Source organism: Eurypyga helias, unplaced genomic scaffold (assembly GCF_000690775.1).
Source record: "Eurypyga helias isolate BGI_N326 unplaced genomic scaffold, ASM69077v1 scaffold21479, whole genome shotgun sequence".
Lineage (NCBI taxonomy): Eukaryota > Metazoa > Chordata > Aves > Eurypygiformes > Eurypygidae > Eurypyga > Eurypyga helias.
Window position 1 is genome coordinate 12850 of NW_010274242.1, and position 15837 is coordinate 28686.

The 15837-nt window shown below is 43.2% G+C and overlaps 1 protein-coding gene across 1 annotated transcript in view; it reads left to right on the top strand.

Moving 5' to 3' along the window:
* Window positions 1-451: 451 nt before the first annotated feature.
* Window positions 452-15837, top strand: part of RIC8B (RIC8 guanine nucleotide exchange factor B) — a gene marked incomplete at its 5' end in the record, with an annotated part of 21058 nt that continues 5672 nt past the window's right edge. Inside the window, 7 exons of the mRNA XM_010159767.1 lie at window positions 452-1060; window positions 4036-4130; window positions 8747-8900; window positions 9230-9325; window positions 11806-11950; window positions 12102-12246; window positions 13293-13412. Of these exons, the coding sequence (XP_010158069.1) occupies window positions 452-1060; window positions 4036-4130; window positions 8747-8900; window positions 9230-9325; window positions 11806-11950; window positions 12102-12246; window positions 13293-13412 (1364 nt within the window). The remainder of the gene's footprint in view (window positions 1061-4035; window positions 4131-8746; window positions 8901-9229; window positions 9326-11805; window positions 11951-12101; window positions 12247-13292; window positions 13413-15837) is intronic.

Sequence of the window (15837 nt, forward strand, 5' to 3'; positions counted from 1 at the left end):
TTGGTTGGGTTTCTTCTCTCCCAGCCTTCCTGACTGAAATAACCTCCACTTACAATTTTGCAGGTACCGTAGGTGTGACTGGCCTGCTTTGATGTATTTCTAAAACCTTTCACTTCTCTCTAGCCTTGTTACTCTGGCTACTCAAGTTTTCAGTCCTGATACTGGGAAAACCTTGTAACTGGCAGTGGTGGATAGCATCTGCCATTTTGGCTAATGCTTTTCCCAGTGTTGATGTATTTGCGTTGTATCTGTGAGGAAAACTGCTTTTGATGATCTTTGGAGGTCTTTTGCGCTAGTTTGTGTTTTGAAGAGCTAACACAGAATACCTAGTTTCTCAGGTCAAGTCAGCTGGAAACTCTAAAGTTATATGGAAGCTTAGCAAAAGTAGTTTCCTATTGCCACCAGTGTTTTGATGCTAAGTGTTCCTTTTTGTTTGTTTGTGTTTGCGCAGAAACTGTGTGAGGGAATTCTAAACATCCTTGAAAAAACCACGAACACGTCCTATCAAGCTGCCTGCCTGGAGGCCCTCCGGATTCTCTCCAGGGACAAGAAGGTTTTAGTGCCTGTAACCACCAAGAGGAACATGCAGATCCTTATGAGGCTAGCCAAACTGGACACTGTGGAAGATCCTCTGGCGAGAGTGTCTGAATTTCCTGTTATAGTAGAAGCTTTAAAATGCCTCTGTAACATAATTTTTAATAGTGCTGTTGCACAGAAGCTCAGTTTGGAACTGAATCTTGCAGCTATGCTCTGCAATCTTCTGGAAAAATGCAAGGACCAACAGTTGGTTGATGACATTAAATGCTTTGATTTGCGTCTCCTCTTCCTCTTGTCGCTTCTGCACACAGATATTAGATTGCAGTTGCGTCAGGAGCTGCAAGGGGTGCAAATTTTGACTCAGGCTTTGGAAAGTTCCCTGAGTGTAAGGTGGACGGAAGAATATAAAGTGGCGGAAGATCGTGACAGGCCTCCTCTGTCTTTGCAAGAGACAGATTGTGCCATTGAGGCACTAAAGGCTCTTTTTAATGTAACACTTGACAGTTGGAATGTCCACAGCGAGGTAAGGCCTACCTGAAGTGTTTTTAAATTGCTTTTGTGTAGCCTGCAAGAGCCAGAACCAGGGTTTTAATGCTTAACTTTTGCTGCTGTAATGTTGGTGGAATGTGATAGTGTTTTTCAACATAGCAGCTAAGGTAGTCTTGAAATTTTGCATCCTAAATTCTATGGGCAAAATCAGTCAGAGAAAATGCCTGTGTCTGAATTCTGAATGCGTCACGTGTTGGTGATCTTGGACTTTCAAGAGGTGTTGTCTTTGAATACCAGGTAACCTTTTTGGTCTCGTTGCTAGTCAGGCAAAAAATGGGATCCCTGCGTTCTCTGCGTAATGGGAGAATAGCTTGGATTGTATAATGCGAGTTAGAACTGTGTGTTTTCAAATAAAAAAATGCAGCAAGGATTATTTCAGAAGAGTCTTAGATTTCCAAAAGAGAATAACTGCTGTTCACTAAGAACTAGCTGGCCAGGAGGAACTTTTCAGTGTGAGCCTCTCAGGTGGCTGCACTTCTGGAGACTGCGGGCTGTAGCAATAGGGTAGCAGTTAGAGCTGAGACGTCCCCCTCGTTTTTTTCTGTTTTCCTGGGCATGTTGGTAAGCACATCAATGCTCATTTTAAACAATCACTCTGAAGAAAGAGTGGTAGTGTTCTTAATGTCTTTATTTCCCATCCTCCCAACACCAGGTTTGGACTTAAACGGGATCTTTTGTGATGAGGTCAATTATGAGAACCAAACGCACTCCCACTGTTATGTCTCAAGAATAAGATTTATCTTGTTTTTTTCACTTTAGCGTCAGATCTGTTACTTTTTTTTCTTAGACAAATATGCTTCCGATGTGTTGCATCCCTAAATTTCTGAACAGAAATGATAAGGACAACTTTTTTGTTGAATAACTTAAGTGTATGCTACAGTAATAGAATTATATAGGCAATCTTCCCTTTTTTGTCCACGTCATATTGTCTCTAAAATGGTGTGTTAACTTTTCCCGGGGCATTGTGCATAAGCAGCATATAAAGCTAAGCAGAGGTTTACAGTAGTTAAAACTGACAAATAATTGTTCTCTTTAGTGAATTGGCCTAAACAGCAAATAGGATATTAATCATAACTTGGAGGAATGTAAAACTTGAGAGAAGTCTGGAGCTTATTCTTTGCTTTAACGTCTCAAGGATACGCTGAATAAGAAATCTGGAAAGTTAAGACTGACTGAGCATGTGTGGGGGAGATCAGAGAATCTGACACTCTGAATTTCAAGGAAATACAAAGAAAGCGAGGGACTTTTCTCTTGTTTATATTCCTGACTTAGACCTTTATTCAAAGTACCTTTCTCAGAGAGAGTTCTTTGTATAGGCAAGGGATTGTTTTGGGGGTAGAAACCTGAGCGGAGGAGGAGTTCCCCAAAGTCAAACCTGTAACGCAGCCGTATGGATGTCTGCGAGTTCAGACTTTGAGACATAACACCTTTGTGCTTAAGCTCTTCTGTGTGGAGGAAATAACATCAGGTATAAAGTTGGGAAAGGAAGCTATGTCACATCTTTGCCTCTGGAGAAGTAAGCTGTGGAAATCTGGATCTTCCAGTCGGTATATTCTTGCAAAACACTGGGAGCCTTGGGGGCTGAAGAGCCCAGTTTGCGCAGAAAGGCACACGGCTGTGGTGTTACCTGATGAGGTGTCGTGTGGCCGTGGTCTGTGGGACGAGGGAGGTTTTGTCCCAGAAAACTTCCCCCTAAGGAGCCCAAGCATGCGGCTGTCAGGAAAATTTCCTTCAGATTGGAGGAAATTCTGGTCTTAGTAACCTGTTTAATTGTTTTTGGTTTAATTTGGATGAAGGTTTAAGGCATCCTGGGGCGGGAGAAGCTTATTTTGTGTTTTGAGATGAAGCTTATAGAATAACTCCCTATTAAAAGTTCCTACAAGCAAGGAACCATTAAATTAAAGAGCTCTTGAGTGTTGTAAACTGTTAGCCAGATACGTTCGGCGGCGTGCTGCTCAGCACACGTCCCTGTGGAAATTCTGATGACCTGTAAGGAGGGGAAACAGCAGGTTAATGAAGTGGGCTGAAGGCGCAGAATTTGAAGAGATTACAGACAGTAGTGGGATGGAAAATAAAGGGAGAGCAGAGAGGTTAGGCATGTGGGTAGAAAACTAAATGAGATCCATCCTGAGGGAGAGGGAACCATTGGAAACACCAGTATTTAGTGACTGGAGATAGTTTCCGAGTAGCGAAGCCAGACAAGAGCCGCAGGTGGTGGAGTTGGCAGATCTGGGTGCTGAGGTTACAAAAGATGCCTTGGGGTGCTTGGTGCTAGGTCAGACACGGCAGGGCGTGCGACGGGTGCCAAGCAGAGCTAGTGAGAGAGGACCAGGACAATGATAGGCACAGGGAAATGATTGCACTCACTGGCCTGCTTTGTCTGGCCGCTGTCTGGTGGGAGATTGGAAGGGGGAATTGCTTGGCAAGAGCCAAAGCAGGGTAAATAAGGTTGCTGAGACTAGAGAAGTTATTAGGGAAACGGAGAAAAGGTATCAAGGGAAAAGGAGCAAGTGAATTAGGAAGCAGACTGGGTGGGGGGATGAAACTGTTGGCAGCAAAAGGGCTAAATGAGGAGGAGGAGGCAAATGAAGAACATATGTCATCTAAATGGATGAAGAGGCGGCTGGGTGTAGATACAGGAAGAAAGATAGTGGTGTATTAGGAATAGCGGTATGGCATTGAGCAAATGGTTGTAACGGGGTTTTCTGGTAGTAGAGGCTCATTTGGCGGGAAAAAGGTCCGCAGCGACTTCAGAAGGCCTGATAAAAGGCCAGCATATGGCAGTTCAGCATGCAGTCAGCTCTAAGGTACAGTCCTTGTATTGATAGGGATGGATGTTGTGATCTAATAGGTATTTTCCATCTTTAATTTTTATTATTCTAGTGACCTGAAACCCCCACTTGCAATCTTCAAAATGAAAAAATATCTTCATAATTTATATTTATATAGAACGAATCTCATCAATTTCGTTACATGGCTGCCATCCTTCGACACTGCTTATTAACCACGGGCCCCACTGAAGATAAAACTGAAGAGCTGCACAGGTTGGTAGAATTGCAGAACCAATCTATTTTAAAAGGTTGTCTGGGGGGTTTTTTAACAGAAAAAAATTTTACTTTGCCTAAAATCTAAAGTGGGGATCTGAGAAATAATGAAAACTAATATTTTACTCAAAATTAATAATCTTTCTGATAAAAGCTGTTTGCTTGAAATATTATTCAAGCATGTCCACTATTCCAGAGAGAAAGTGGCTGGTAAGATTGTTATTTTTGATCAATAATAATGATGCTGACCCTTTTGAAAGCTTGTGTGTGTGTGTAACTCTGGATGAACATATGTGGGAAGTTCTACACATAGTGCAAATTGAACTGTAACACAACTTTTGTTGTTTTGCCCGGAAACTGGTGGAAAAACTGCTTTTGGAGATTTTTTTTTTAAGTGACTTGTAATTCTGGTGGATTGGGATGGAAGTAATTGATGGATATTTTATCCCCAATGGTTCTAGGCTGCTTTATTAAAATTACAAATATTGGTTCCCTCGTAACAATTTTTTTTCCAAAGATGAGTGAATCATCTTCTAGTTTTAGGTGCATTGTGGGGTTTTTTTCCCCTCAGTCCTGCAGCCAACTGTTTGTTATGTATTTGCAGCCAATAATTCAATCAGAATCAGAGTATTTTTAGTGAGGTGGTAGTTCTTTGTTCATTGTTACTAGGGTTTTTTTTCTTGACATCCTTGTTTTTATCCAAGTAGGCCAGTTGTTCACAGGGCCCAACAGTATGTGAGCTTCAGGCGCTATCCCATGTCATCTCTCGGCAGTGAAAGTTAGTGCTGCCGTTTTCTTCTTCAGGGATGGCCGTGTAGGATCTTTTGAAGATCATCCTCTGAACCAGCAGTCCCCAGGAAGAAGGATGTAGCTTTTCACACCCAGCAGTCTTCAAAGTGTTAAATGAACTTGATTAAAATCTTGGAAAGCTCTTAGAGATCAACAGTCTTAGTCGGTGAACACAAAAATCCTACATCAGAGCCCTTCTCGGTTGGTGCGGACTGGTTTGGAATAATTTGGGACACCACTGCCATGGTTTCCATGAGTAAAGTTAGTGCTGAGCGTGTCTTAAAAGGCAGCTGGTGTTTTCTCTTTGCGGCTGCTTGTGGTGGGTGTTTTGCACCCTCGTTCTTCTTTAAGTGAGGGACTGGTGGGAATAAGTTCCCCACTGCTGGGAAAATGGGACAGATTTGGATAAATTCAACAAGTACAAGAAGACGGAGATCAGCCTTTAGCATTTACGCTTGTACGTGGTCACCAAGGCCGCCTGATACCCTGGTGAATTATTATACAGCTGATGCTGTTCCCGTGAAAACACCTTCTGTTTCCTTGTCCAGGAATCCGATTAGTCTAATCGCCCTGTAAAATATATCGTCCTGTAAAATGTAATTATCTTTTGCTATTGCAAAAGGGTGCGTGGTACACAGGTGCTTTCGGTTTCAGCTTTTGCAAACAATTGCAGATGAGATTCAAAAGGGCTTTACAGATGAGATTCAAAAGGGCTTTACGTAGATATGTAGGCAGCTGTGGAGAGTACGTAGTACTGGTGTGATGTCTGTCCTTGCTTTTTGCAGTCAGAAGAGTTGTTTTGTGTAGAAGTGTTGCCTGCGTGGAGCTTACGGAGACACCGAGTCCAGGCAAGGAGTCTTCCTAATTCTGAGAGGCAGGGAGCAGAAAAGAGATAGGGATGGTTATCGCTGCCTTGTGTCACTTCGGTTGTTGCCCCCTCTCCATCAGACTCGGTATAGCACTGCATCAGTCTTTCTCTTCTACTGGGAAAACAGCTTTGTCTCTCCTAGCTAACTGTAGCTGGTTTGTTCAACACAAGTTGATAGAAGCAAGAATGCAAGTACAGGCTTGCTGCATGTAGTATTCGATCTGGATTTATGTCGTACTCAGGGATTTTTTTTTTTTGAGTGCTAGAAGAGCACTGCAGAGGTTTTGACTTTTGTGACTCAAACGTTTCACCCTGTTAGCAGAACCTGAGTTTTGTCTTTAAATGCTACAGGATGCAATCAAAGCTGAATAATTTAGTATGTTTTTCCATCAAGACTATTCATCACAAGGCAGCTCTGGAACAGAAAAGGTATAGTCAGAAGTAACGCCGCTGCAAATCCTCAGAGGGATCAGGGGCCTGGATCAGAGGGCCCCGCTTCAGTCCCCTGGTGTATTTGGTCAAGCAGAACTTTCATTCCTAGTAGGAGCTTCAGTAATGAATGAGTAGACTTGTGTACGCAGCCTACGGCTAGCATAGCTAAAAATCTGCGGCTGTGTCGTCGGTATGCTGGACTCTGCCCGTGCCATCTTTATTGCTGGAGATGAGGTGTGAGTGGGAGAGCAGAGGGCAGCTTTTTGCTCTGCTCTCCACTTGGAGCCTGTCAGTAAGGCAATTACAAAAACAATGTTAAAAATGGAATAAAACGCGAGCAGTGTTGAATGCATGAACTTTATGAAGCACCAGGGAGGCATAAATGTATTTCTTAGAACTGCTGATCACGTGGCAGTTCTCTTAAGTCTGTAAGTCTGCAGAGTGTACGATGCTCCAGCGAAGGGTTGGGGCAGCCTGTTACAGCACGTTGTGCGGGTGCCTGCGCTCTGAAAGTGTCAGTTGAGGAGTTCTGTGATGTGAGCGTCAGGTGTCGGATACGTGCCCTGAGCTGCGATGTACTGATTGTCAGTGTGGCTCTATTTCTAATAAATACGCAGAAGTTACCCATAAAAATATCTTAACTAATTTAGTACCTGGTATTGTTGTGGCTATTGTGATTCTGTCGTGTCATTACTTCACGTTTGACGATGAACAGCTTAAAGCACCACATATTAGAGTGAGTGCCATTTTTGCCCGCTAACAAGGTTTTAATCAAGGCATTCAGCAGCTCTAAATAGGCCTTTGCTTCTGAATTTGCATATCAGGAGGGGGCTGGGAGCATGAGTGGGTGGATGTCATGTCCCAGTGATTAATGATCTCTAGGAAGCCGAAAAGGGGAGAGTAATATACGCAGTATTTCTACCCCCTGGAGTAGGAATGCAAACACTATTGTGCAGATCTGTGCATAGTCACTGACTTCCTGGTAGCTGGAGAATTTCATACACTCCTCTACCACAAATAAAACTGTCAGTGGAGTGACAAAGATCAGAAAGCCGGGCTTCATTTATTGAAAAGAATAGCTCAGACACAGTGATCCAGAAAATTAATTTTGTAGGTGTTTGGGAACTTGGTTGTTTAATAAGAAACTGGTAAAAAGAGGACTTCTGATGAAAAGCCTGAAGTCACCAAATATTTGTTGAATTTCAGTTGGGTTTGCTTCTGACTGTTCCTGAATTGCTGGAGACCAATAACTTCCATGATGTAGAAGATGTATCTTAAGCAGGAATTAGAAACAAACCAAAGAGAACAAGCTTTCCAGAAAGTCGAAGTTGTCTGAATTTCAGTGGCTAAAAGAACGCAGGGGATGGCAGAGTGTGAAACAGCCGCCCAGTCTGATCAGACCGAAACCAGCACGTCTCTTGGAAATCCCATTATGTTTGATTGCTGTGATTTGCTTTCTCTTTTGCTCATTCTTTGTTAGAATGGTATTAATGGCATAAAACCTGAGGGCTGCTTCTAAGTAGGAAATGTTAAAAGTGTTCAATGAATTTGGTTGAAGTTTTTTCTGTCGTTGGAGCGCTTCACCACCCCTGGAAGCTTGGGTGCTCATAGTTTCGTTGGCAGCTTTGAGGTCTGCATACGTAAGCCTAACCCGTCCCGTGGTATTTCCGAATATATCCATCTGTAAGTGTAGCTGGGCATCAGCAAGTAAATAATGACAGAATTCTAATTTTTGCAGTATCTGTGTAATTTAGCCCCATCTTCAGGAAGAGCAGGAACACAAGTCCTTACAGAGAACAGGATAGGTACCAGTCTCAAGGGATGTGAGACCCCTGCTAAGTAAGCTCCATCTTACTCCGTTAATGAGGAGGGAGGGACCCTGTGGTCTGATTTAAATCACCTGATGGATATTTGGGAAGTGCAGCTCTGTGCTTTATAGGCTGCACAGGCTGCCAGTTACTGAAAGGCAGTGCTTGGTACAGAAACCTGATTTTTGATGTGTTACAAGCCTTCTGTATTTCCTACACACCACCAGCTAAGTAAAAGGGGAAATATTTCAGCTGAGAAATTGCCACCACGCCCCTCTGTTGGAGGAGGGGGAGATGTTTTCTGTGGTGTACTTTGTCACATCCGTGATGGCAATGCGGACGTGTTGTAAAATGTTTGAAGTTTCAAGGAGGAAAGAAATCCTGAGGCTGCAACTCAGTGTGAGAGTTCCCCCTGCTGTCCTGCAGGGCCAGCTGCTGTAACACACCGCTGGACACTGTGCCCCGTCTCTGGGATGGGATACTGGGGGCGGGAAGCGGTACGCACTGCCGCAGTACAGCTTTTGGAGCCTTTTCCCAAGGGCCAGCACACGGGTGATAATGCATGCCCCCTCCTCAAAAATCCGGAGTAGGAAATAAAGCTGTGTTTGGGTCGCAGGGCCACTTTTTGGTTGCAGTTGCACGAATGGTGTATGGTGAGTTGTACTCTGGTTTTAATTCTGTTTTCCAAATGGATAATGAATTTTTTAAATCTGTTTCAGCAATGCAATCAACCTCTTAAGCAATGTTCCCGTTTCTTGCTTGGATGTTCTTATTAGTCCATCATCCCAAGAGGAAACAGATATAAAATACAATGGTATGGATATGGGAGCGATTCAAATTTTGCTGGATTTCATGGAGAAGAGAATAGACAAGGTATGGGCTGCAAAAGATTCCTGTCAAGGGGCCTCTTTCATTGAGGCGGGATGGCGCATGCGTAGAGCTTCCTACAAACCTTTGGGACAGTACTTAGCAACGATGTGGATGTCCTTGCTTCTGGATTGTGGGACACCGCAGGACTGAGACCACATCGCTGTGAATATCTGAAGCGTACTCGCTTGTGTGCGTGTGGGGATGGGCATTTGGCTCCTTCCCTATATCTACATGCTTTGGCTCCCATGCAGGACTTCATGGAAGGGTTCGTAGGATTTGAAAAGGAAAACTTGCTCTTAAAGACTTTTTATTTGTTTCTGGTTTGGTTTTAGGGAAGCAGCTACAGAGAAGGTCTGACCCCAGTTCTCAGTTTATTAACTGAATGCTGCCGAACTCACAGGAATATCAGGAAGTTTATCAAAGCTCAGGTAAGCAGAATATTCATAAACATTTTAATATGAAGCTGATGTGGTTTGTACCTTAGCGCAAGACACTGATACTTTAACAGTACGAGTGGTTTCCTATGGAATTACCCACAAAGCTCTCTGCAGTATTTTTTTTCTTTTAGGGCTGTGACAGCTGTCAGCTACAGAAATAACTTTTCAGCACTGTAAATCAACAAGTATTATGGCCTAAGTTCCACGATACATTTTGTAGAGCTGTTAAATAGTAACATTAGGGGGACTGGGAAGCTGCGTTAATGTGGGTCACCGTGGATCATGTGACACGGGGGCAAGGAGCTTGGTGACATCTGTCCCCTTACATCCAGCATATCAAAAAAAAAAAATCTTCTGTGAAGTTAAGGGTTTGCAAAGCTGTGTGGTAGCCAGTGGGGCTGCAGGTGTGTTTATGGGTTCTGCTTGAGCTTTAGTTTGACCTCAGCAGGCAGGAGTCCTTGGAATGACGACGTGTGTGTCAGCTGTTGGGTCAGAGTACCGCTGTCCCTGGACAGAGGCACACTTCATCACTTGGCCTCTTAAAGGGGGTCTCTGATACAGTGCAGACTGTGAGTAGGCTTTTCACAGGAAAAACTTTCCATGCCATGGTTAAAGACCTGAAGGATCTCAGTGCCTTGGTGGCTGGGTGTGGTGTTCACTGTTTATTTTGCTGCTTTTCCTGAAGCCGAGTGGAGAGAAGGTGGAAGATGATCAAGGGAAAGGCAGCGGAAACCAGCTGAGAAACATTCGTTTTCCTAAGCTGCAATGATTTTCAGGCTGCATCATAGATGCTGCTGCCAGATCAAAGCTGTCCCTGAATTCATAAATGGAGTTTATCATGGGAAAGAGCACATGTTTTCTGCCTCTTTCATCTATACCAGAAAAGTGGTTTTGAGGAGTTTAAGAAACCCATTTTTGCTGTTCACTGGCTTTGTTTGCAGCAGTTCTTTCCTAAGATACTCTGCTGATTGGTTAAGTTAAAAAAAAGTCGCAGAGCCAACTGCAGATGTTCAGAAGTTAAAAAATAAAGTGGTCCGCATGTTTTTATGATGTCTCGGTGTCAGGGTACAGTTGTATGCTGCCTCCTACCACAGGACAACCGCCTCTCGTTGTGCACAGAAGGGATGGGTGCTGCTCACTGCATGACCGGATGTTTGATATTTTGAATTACCCTCATTGTTAAGTGTGTTGGCCTTAGGCTTTATTTATTGTGCACTATTCAAATTCTGACCTGAAGACAGAATGATTAATTTCCTCATGGACTGTCCTATGGCACTCATCACTCAATTACTATTAGAGTACTCTAAAAACATTAATTCATTCTTACAACACACTGTGAAATGGCAGTTGTGGTACTGTGCCCGTTGGGGAAAGTGAGCAGGGACAAAGTAAAATGGTTTTGCTAATTGTTTGAATACTTAGTTTGGAAAAGATGGGGTCTGTCTTTTTGAAAGTAGTCAAAACTGTCGCATTCGTTTGTTTAAGTATCAGTTCCCAGTGAGCCTGATTTCAAGAGTAATTGTGCAGTGATTTTGCACAGCACGTGACAGGTGACGTTAGGCACCTAGAGGACAGGGGACCTGCAATTTCTTATGACAGTTAGTGACGCCTTTGGTTTCATTGCCTAGTGAAATGTAATTCTTACAGGAGTCTCCCGATCATTCAGTGGTTCATATTGTGGCCCAGAGTTGTTTGCAGATCGTATCGTGTCTGGCGAATGCGAAAAAGCTAACGGAGGCTTTGATGAAGGCGTGCACACGAGCAGGCGGAAGTTAGGCTGCAAAACCAGCCGCATTTTAGGCACTTCCAACCTTTCTTGAGGGTTGAAGTTAACGATATTAATGACATTTAATGAGAAAACATTTCCTCAAACACACTGTTAAGTAGTGTTTTCTCCAAAGTATGTTTTAAATTTAGCTTGAGCTCTTAAAATAGTGTTCTCTGGGTGAAGTATGCTTTTCCTCTCTCTATGCTGAACCAATTTTTGACACTTAGTTAGTAGACCTTGCCATGTGACTTACTTTCCTTCTTTTTTCTTACAAGTAGATTCATTGTTCTGCAATTACACATCATGTTAACACTGTAAGTTTCCTTAAGCTGATATTTTTAATGCTTTACCAGATATCTGAGCAAAACAGGAGAAACAAAGGATGAGGTTACTTCTGCCTGTTGGCTGACTCTTTTGGGATGCTCATTTGTGCTCTTAAACTCCTACTAGTTGTCTTTTTAAGCCTGCGTTTGGGACTGAGCACTCTTCTGCCCAGGATGGCAGGCCAGAAGGCCTGAGTGTATTAAGCAGCGAGAGTCTGCACCCAGTGCATGTGAGGACAGTTCGGCTGCTCTCATTTCTTCTTGTGGAGGAGCAGAGTTTACGGTGCTTTCTTGTTCTCTTGGCTGGGTGTGTTCCTGCAAGGATTGGATAGGTATTGCCGTGCGTTCTATGCTGCTTTTCCCCTTTTTTGTGCTGCTAGGTATTGCCTCCGTTAAGAGATGTATCCAGTCGTCCAGAAGTTGGCACAACAGTGAGGAACAAGCTTGTGCGCCTTATGACACACGTTGACCTTGGAGTAAAGCAAATTGCAGCAGAATTTCTTTTTGTTCTTTGCAAGGAGAGAGGTAAAAATTACTTTTTCTTCTCCCTTATATAAAAGGCCTTACTCTAATTAGTATGTTGGCCTCTTGCTGTAGCTCTAGATTCTTGTAACACTGCGCTCCTTTTTGTTTTGTAGCTGATTATAGCTCAATAATTTCCTGTATGTCTTTGCAGTTGACAGCTTGTTAAAATACACGGGCTATGGCAACGCGGCAGGATTGCTGGCAGCGAGGGGGCTGTTAGCAGGAGGAAGAGGAGATCATTGGTACTCGGATGATGAAGATACAGATACAGAAGAATACAAATCTGCAAAGCCAAAGTATAGTATTGTTTCCAGTCCTGTGTGTCCTGTTGCAATTTGGATGTTTTGACTTTTTGTTGTTGTTTCACCTTTTCCATGGGCCAGTTTTGGAATTGCATGTGCTTATATTAACTACTCTCCTGTTGACCCTGTGGTCTAATTATTGAGAAAACAGCCTCTAATAGTGACCATCATATATTCAGATGGCTCAAAAAAAAAAAAATCTCTGTGAGAATGGTTTACCTTCAGTAGGGGGAACTATGAAATTCTTGTCTCTGCTCTTCTTTCAAAAGCCTAACGTCCAGTTATGTGCATATAGGTAAAACTATAATGTCTATTCAGCTAAAAGCTGACACTCAAACATTTGAGACAACTGTCGGTTGCTTTATGCATCTTAATACTCTGTGTTGCTGTTAAATGTTTGTGATTAAACGGCTTGAAAAGATAATTTGCCCTGAAAGTGTTCTTTCAGTATTGCTGTTCGCTTCTTCTAACAGTGAAAATAAAACTGGCGTTGTAAGTTCTCAAAGCAAAGTAACCTTTATTTGTTCTGAGCAGAAATCATCATGGGAAGGGAATAGTAAACTAGTTCAATGATTTTTCATGAATACGAAAATGTAACCAGAACCTGTCTATGTTCTTAAAATTAAGCCTGCGCAGAATTAGTTGCAAACATGTGTCTGTCATTGTTCCCCATCTGTATCATTACTACTAATGGCACAGTCATTATTGCCACCGTTATTCCCCTGCTTTCAAACTGCTTGTGTGGGGGTTAAAAGATGGCGAGTAGTAGTGCACTGTGAGTTTCTGAGTAGCTAACAAGAAATGAATACAGTCAGTCAGCTAGAAGATGGTATCATGATTCACGGGAAAAGCCTACAAATAAGAAAAAGGTATAAATATGAAGGCTGGCTATTTATGGTAACAACTTTCATGTGCAGTTCAGACAGTTTTAGTCTAGGTGGTTTCTGTTAGTGTGTTCCTCTTTCCTCCTCTCAAGAAGATAGGCAATTCACATACATCTTCCTATAGACATGTAATTTCTGTTGTTTTTCCGTCTCCAGCATTAACCTTATCACTGGTCACTTAGAAGAACCAATGCCCAATCCGATGGATGAAATGACAGAAGAACAAAAAGAATATGAAGCCATGAAGCTTGTCAACATGTTTGATAAACTTTCCAGGTATTGTTTTGTTGCTGCTTTTGAGGGAGGCAGCTCGTATACTGGCTCTTTACTAAGGTCCAGTGCTTCAACATAGTGCTATAATCAATTGCTTGATAGGACAAGGGGTAATGGGTTTAAATTGAAAATGGGGAGGTTTAGATTGGACATCAGGAGGAAGTTCTTCCCAGAGAGGGTGGTGAGGCACTGGAACAGGTTGCCCAGAGAAGCTGTGGATGCCCCATCCCTGGAAGTGTTCAAGGCCAGGCTGGATGAGGCTTTGAGCAACCTGGTCTAGTGGAAGGTGTCCCTGCCCATGGCAGGGGGGTTGGAACTGGGTGGTCTCCAAGGTGCCTTCCAGCCCAAATGATACTGTGATTCTATGATTCTGTGCTTTGCAGGATTAGAACCACTTCAGCTGCGGAGAAAAATATTAAGCACATTGGAGAAGAGAGTGATATGTAACAGGATGTCAGGGGAAACCTCTTTTCATAGAATCACAGAACAGTGATGTGGGTGTCACCACAAGCAGTACTTTATATAATGGAACAGTTAAAAGGAAATTTACAGTTAAGAATTATTAGAATAAGTGTGGACCGAATTACAAATTAGCTTTTGTGATTTGTTTTAAATGACTGAGGTAATGGTATAAAAGAAAGTGGTACTTAAAGTACACCTTTATGTCACATTATTGATATGGAAGGTTTATTTTTATTTTGTAACTTCCCACATAGCCAAAGGGAACAGACCTGTGCTGTTAGCTGTGGCTTTTCTCCTCTTGGACTCAAGTGTGCTAGAACTTGCTGTTTTTTTTCCCCCATGCTTGCAGCCCTAGTGGAGCTATTGCTGGTAGTTTGTTTTCTGTGTAAGAAAAGTTTTCCTTTCTCGAGGAAGACTTAGTGCAATACTAATTTACCATTGGACTGAGCTGTAGGAATTTAGGTAAATATACAAGTGTATCATCCTTCAAACACGGGAGCACTCAGCAGCTAGAAATCTGTGTTCTGTGAGAGTCTGTAGATAGTCAACTGAGAGAAATTCAGCAAGCCAAGTATTTTCACAGGTCTAAAGATTAGGAATTCAGCAAAAGATAGGGAAGAATCTGGCTTTTATATTAGCTGGCAAAGGCTGAATTATAAGCGGGAGACAAAGCAGGGAAGGACCTCAGAATGACTGCCCTGAGACTGTCAGTGAAGTAATTGGATACTTTTTCACATTATTTGCCTACAGTACAGTATGTTACAGTCTTTTAATAAAGAGAGGAAAATGCCATGCATATGTAATCTTAATTGAACTGCTGTGTAAAATGGAATGATGGCCCTGTAAGCCAGAGAGTGAAGATGCTGAGCATTAAGGACGGGACAGGAAAATGAATAAATGGTCTTAAACTTTTACTTTAAAGGAATATTAATACCAGAGATAAACTGATGGTTGCTGTCGCTGTAGCAGTGACACAGAACATCCAAGTGCCGCTACTGTAGTGCCAGAGCCTTTTCCGTTTGGAGGCTGGGAGGCACCTGCTGCGTTGCCTGCTACTGCCTGACAATAAGGCAGCAGCTGGTGCCCTGTGACACTGCTTATCCTCTTGGCAGCAGCACTCCTGTCACCTTGGGCTTTCCGTGTCACTCACACCCACCTGCAGCTTCTTCCACAGCCCTTCGACTGCGAACTTCAGGGCTGGGGCTCTGTTGTCAGGTTTTAGTATCTCGAGTGCTGTGGGGCAGCGTTGTTGATGTGACCCCTGTAGGTGCTGGGACAACATGCAGAAAATCACTTGACTGGTCTTCCCACCTTTTTTGTTTTACTGAAATTTGGGTGGGGGGAATGCTGGCAGGAAGGAAGATGTAACACTTGGTTTTGGGAGGCTGTGTAATTGTGGGTTTTGCAGACGTTAAGTAAAACGGGAAGCTGCCAGTCTTGTATACAAGAAGGAGTTAGTTATGTACTGCTAGTAGTGGGACCCCCTCCGTGGTTTTGGAATTGAACACTTCAACTTGAGCCCTTCAGTGCTGGGAGTTCTCATAGAATCATTTCGGTTGGAAAAGACCTTTAAGATCATGGAGTCCAACCGTTAACCTGGCACTGCCAAGCCCACCCTAAATCACGTCCCTCAGTGCCTCATACACGCAGCTCTTAAATCCCTCCAGGGATGGTGACTCCATTGGAATGTGAGCCCATTCCGATGCCTGACATCCCTTTCAGTGAAGAGGTTTTTCCTATTATCTGATCTGAACCTCCCCTGGCACAACCTGAGGCTGTTTCCTCTTGTTCTGTTGCTCTTCACTTGGGAAAAGAGACTGACACCCACCTTGGTTTACAACCTCCTTTCAGGTAGTTGTCGAGAGCAGTAAGGTCTGCCCTGAGCCTCCTCTTCTCCAGGCACGTGTCCCTTCTTTGGACACGCTCCCAAGCTCATGGACTTAAAGCTCCCAGTGGAATGCACTCT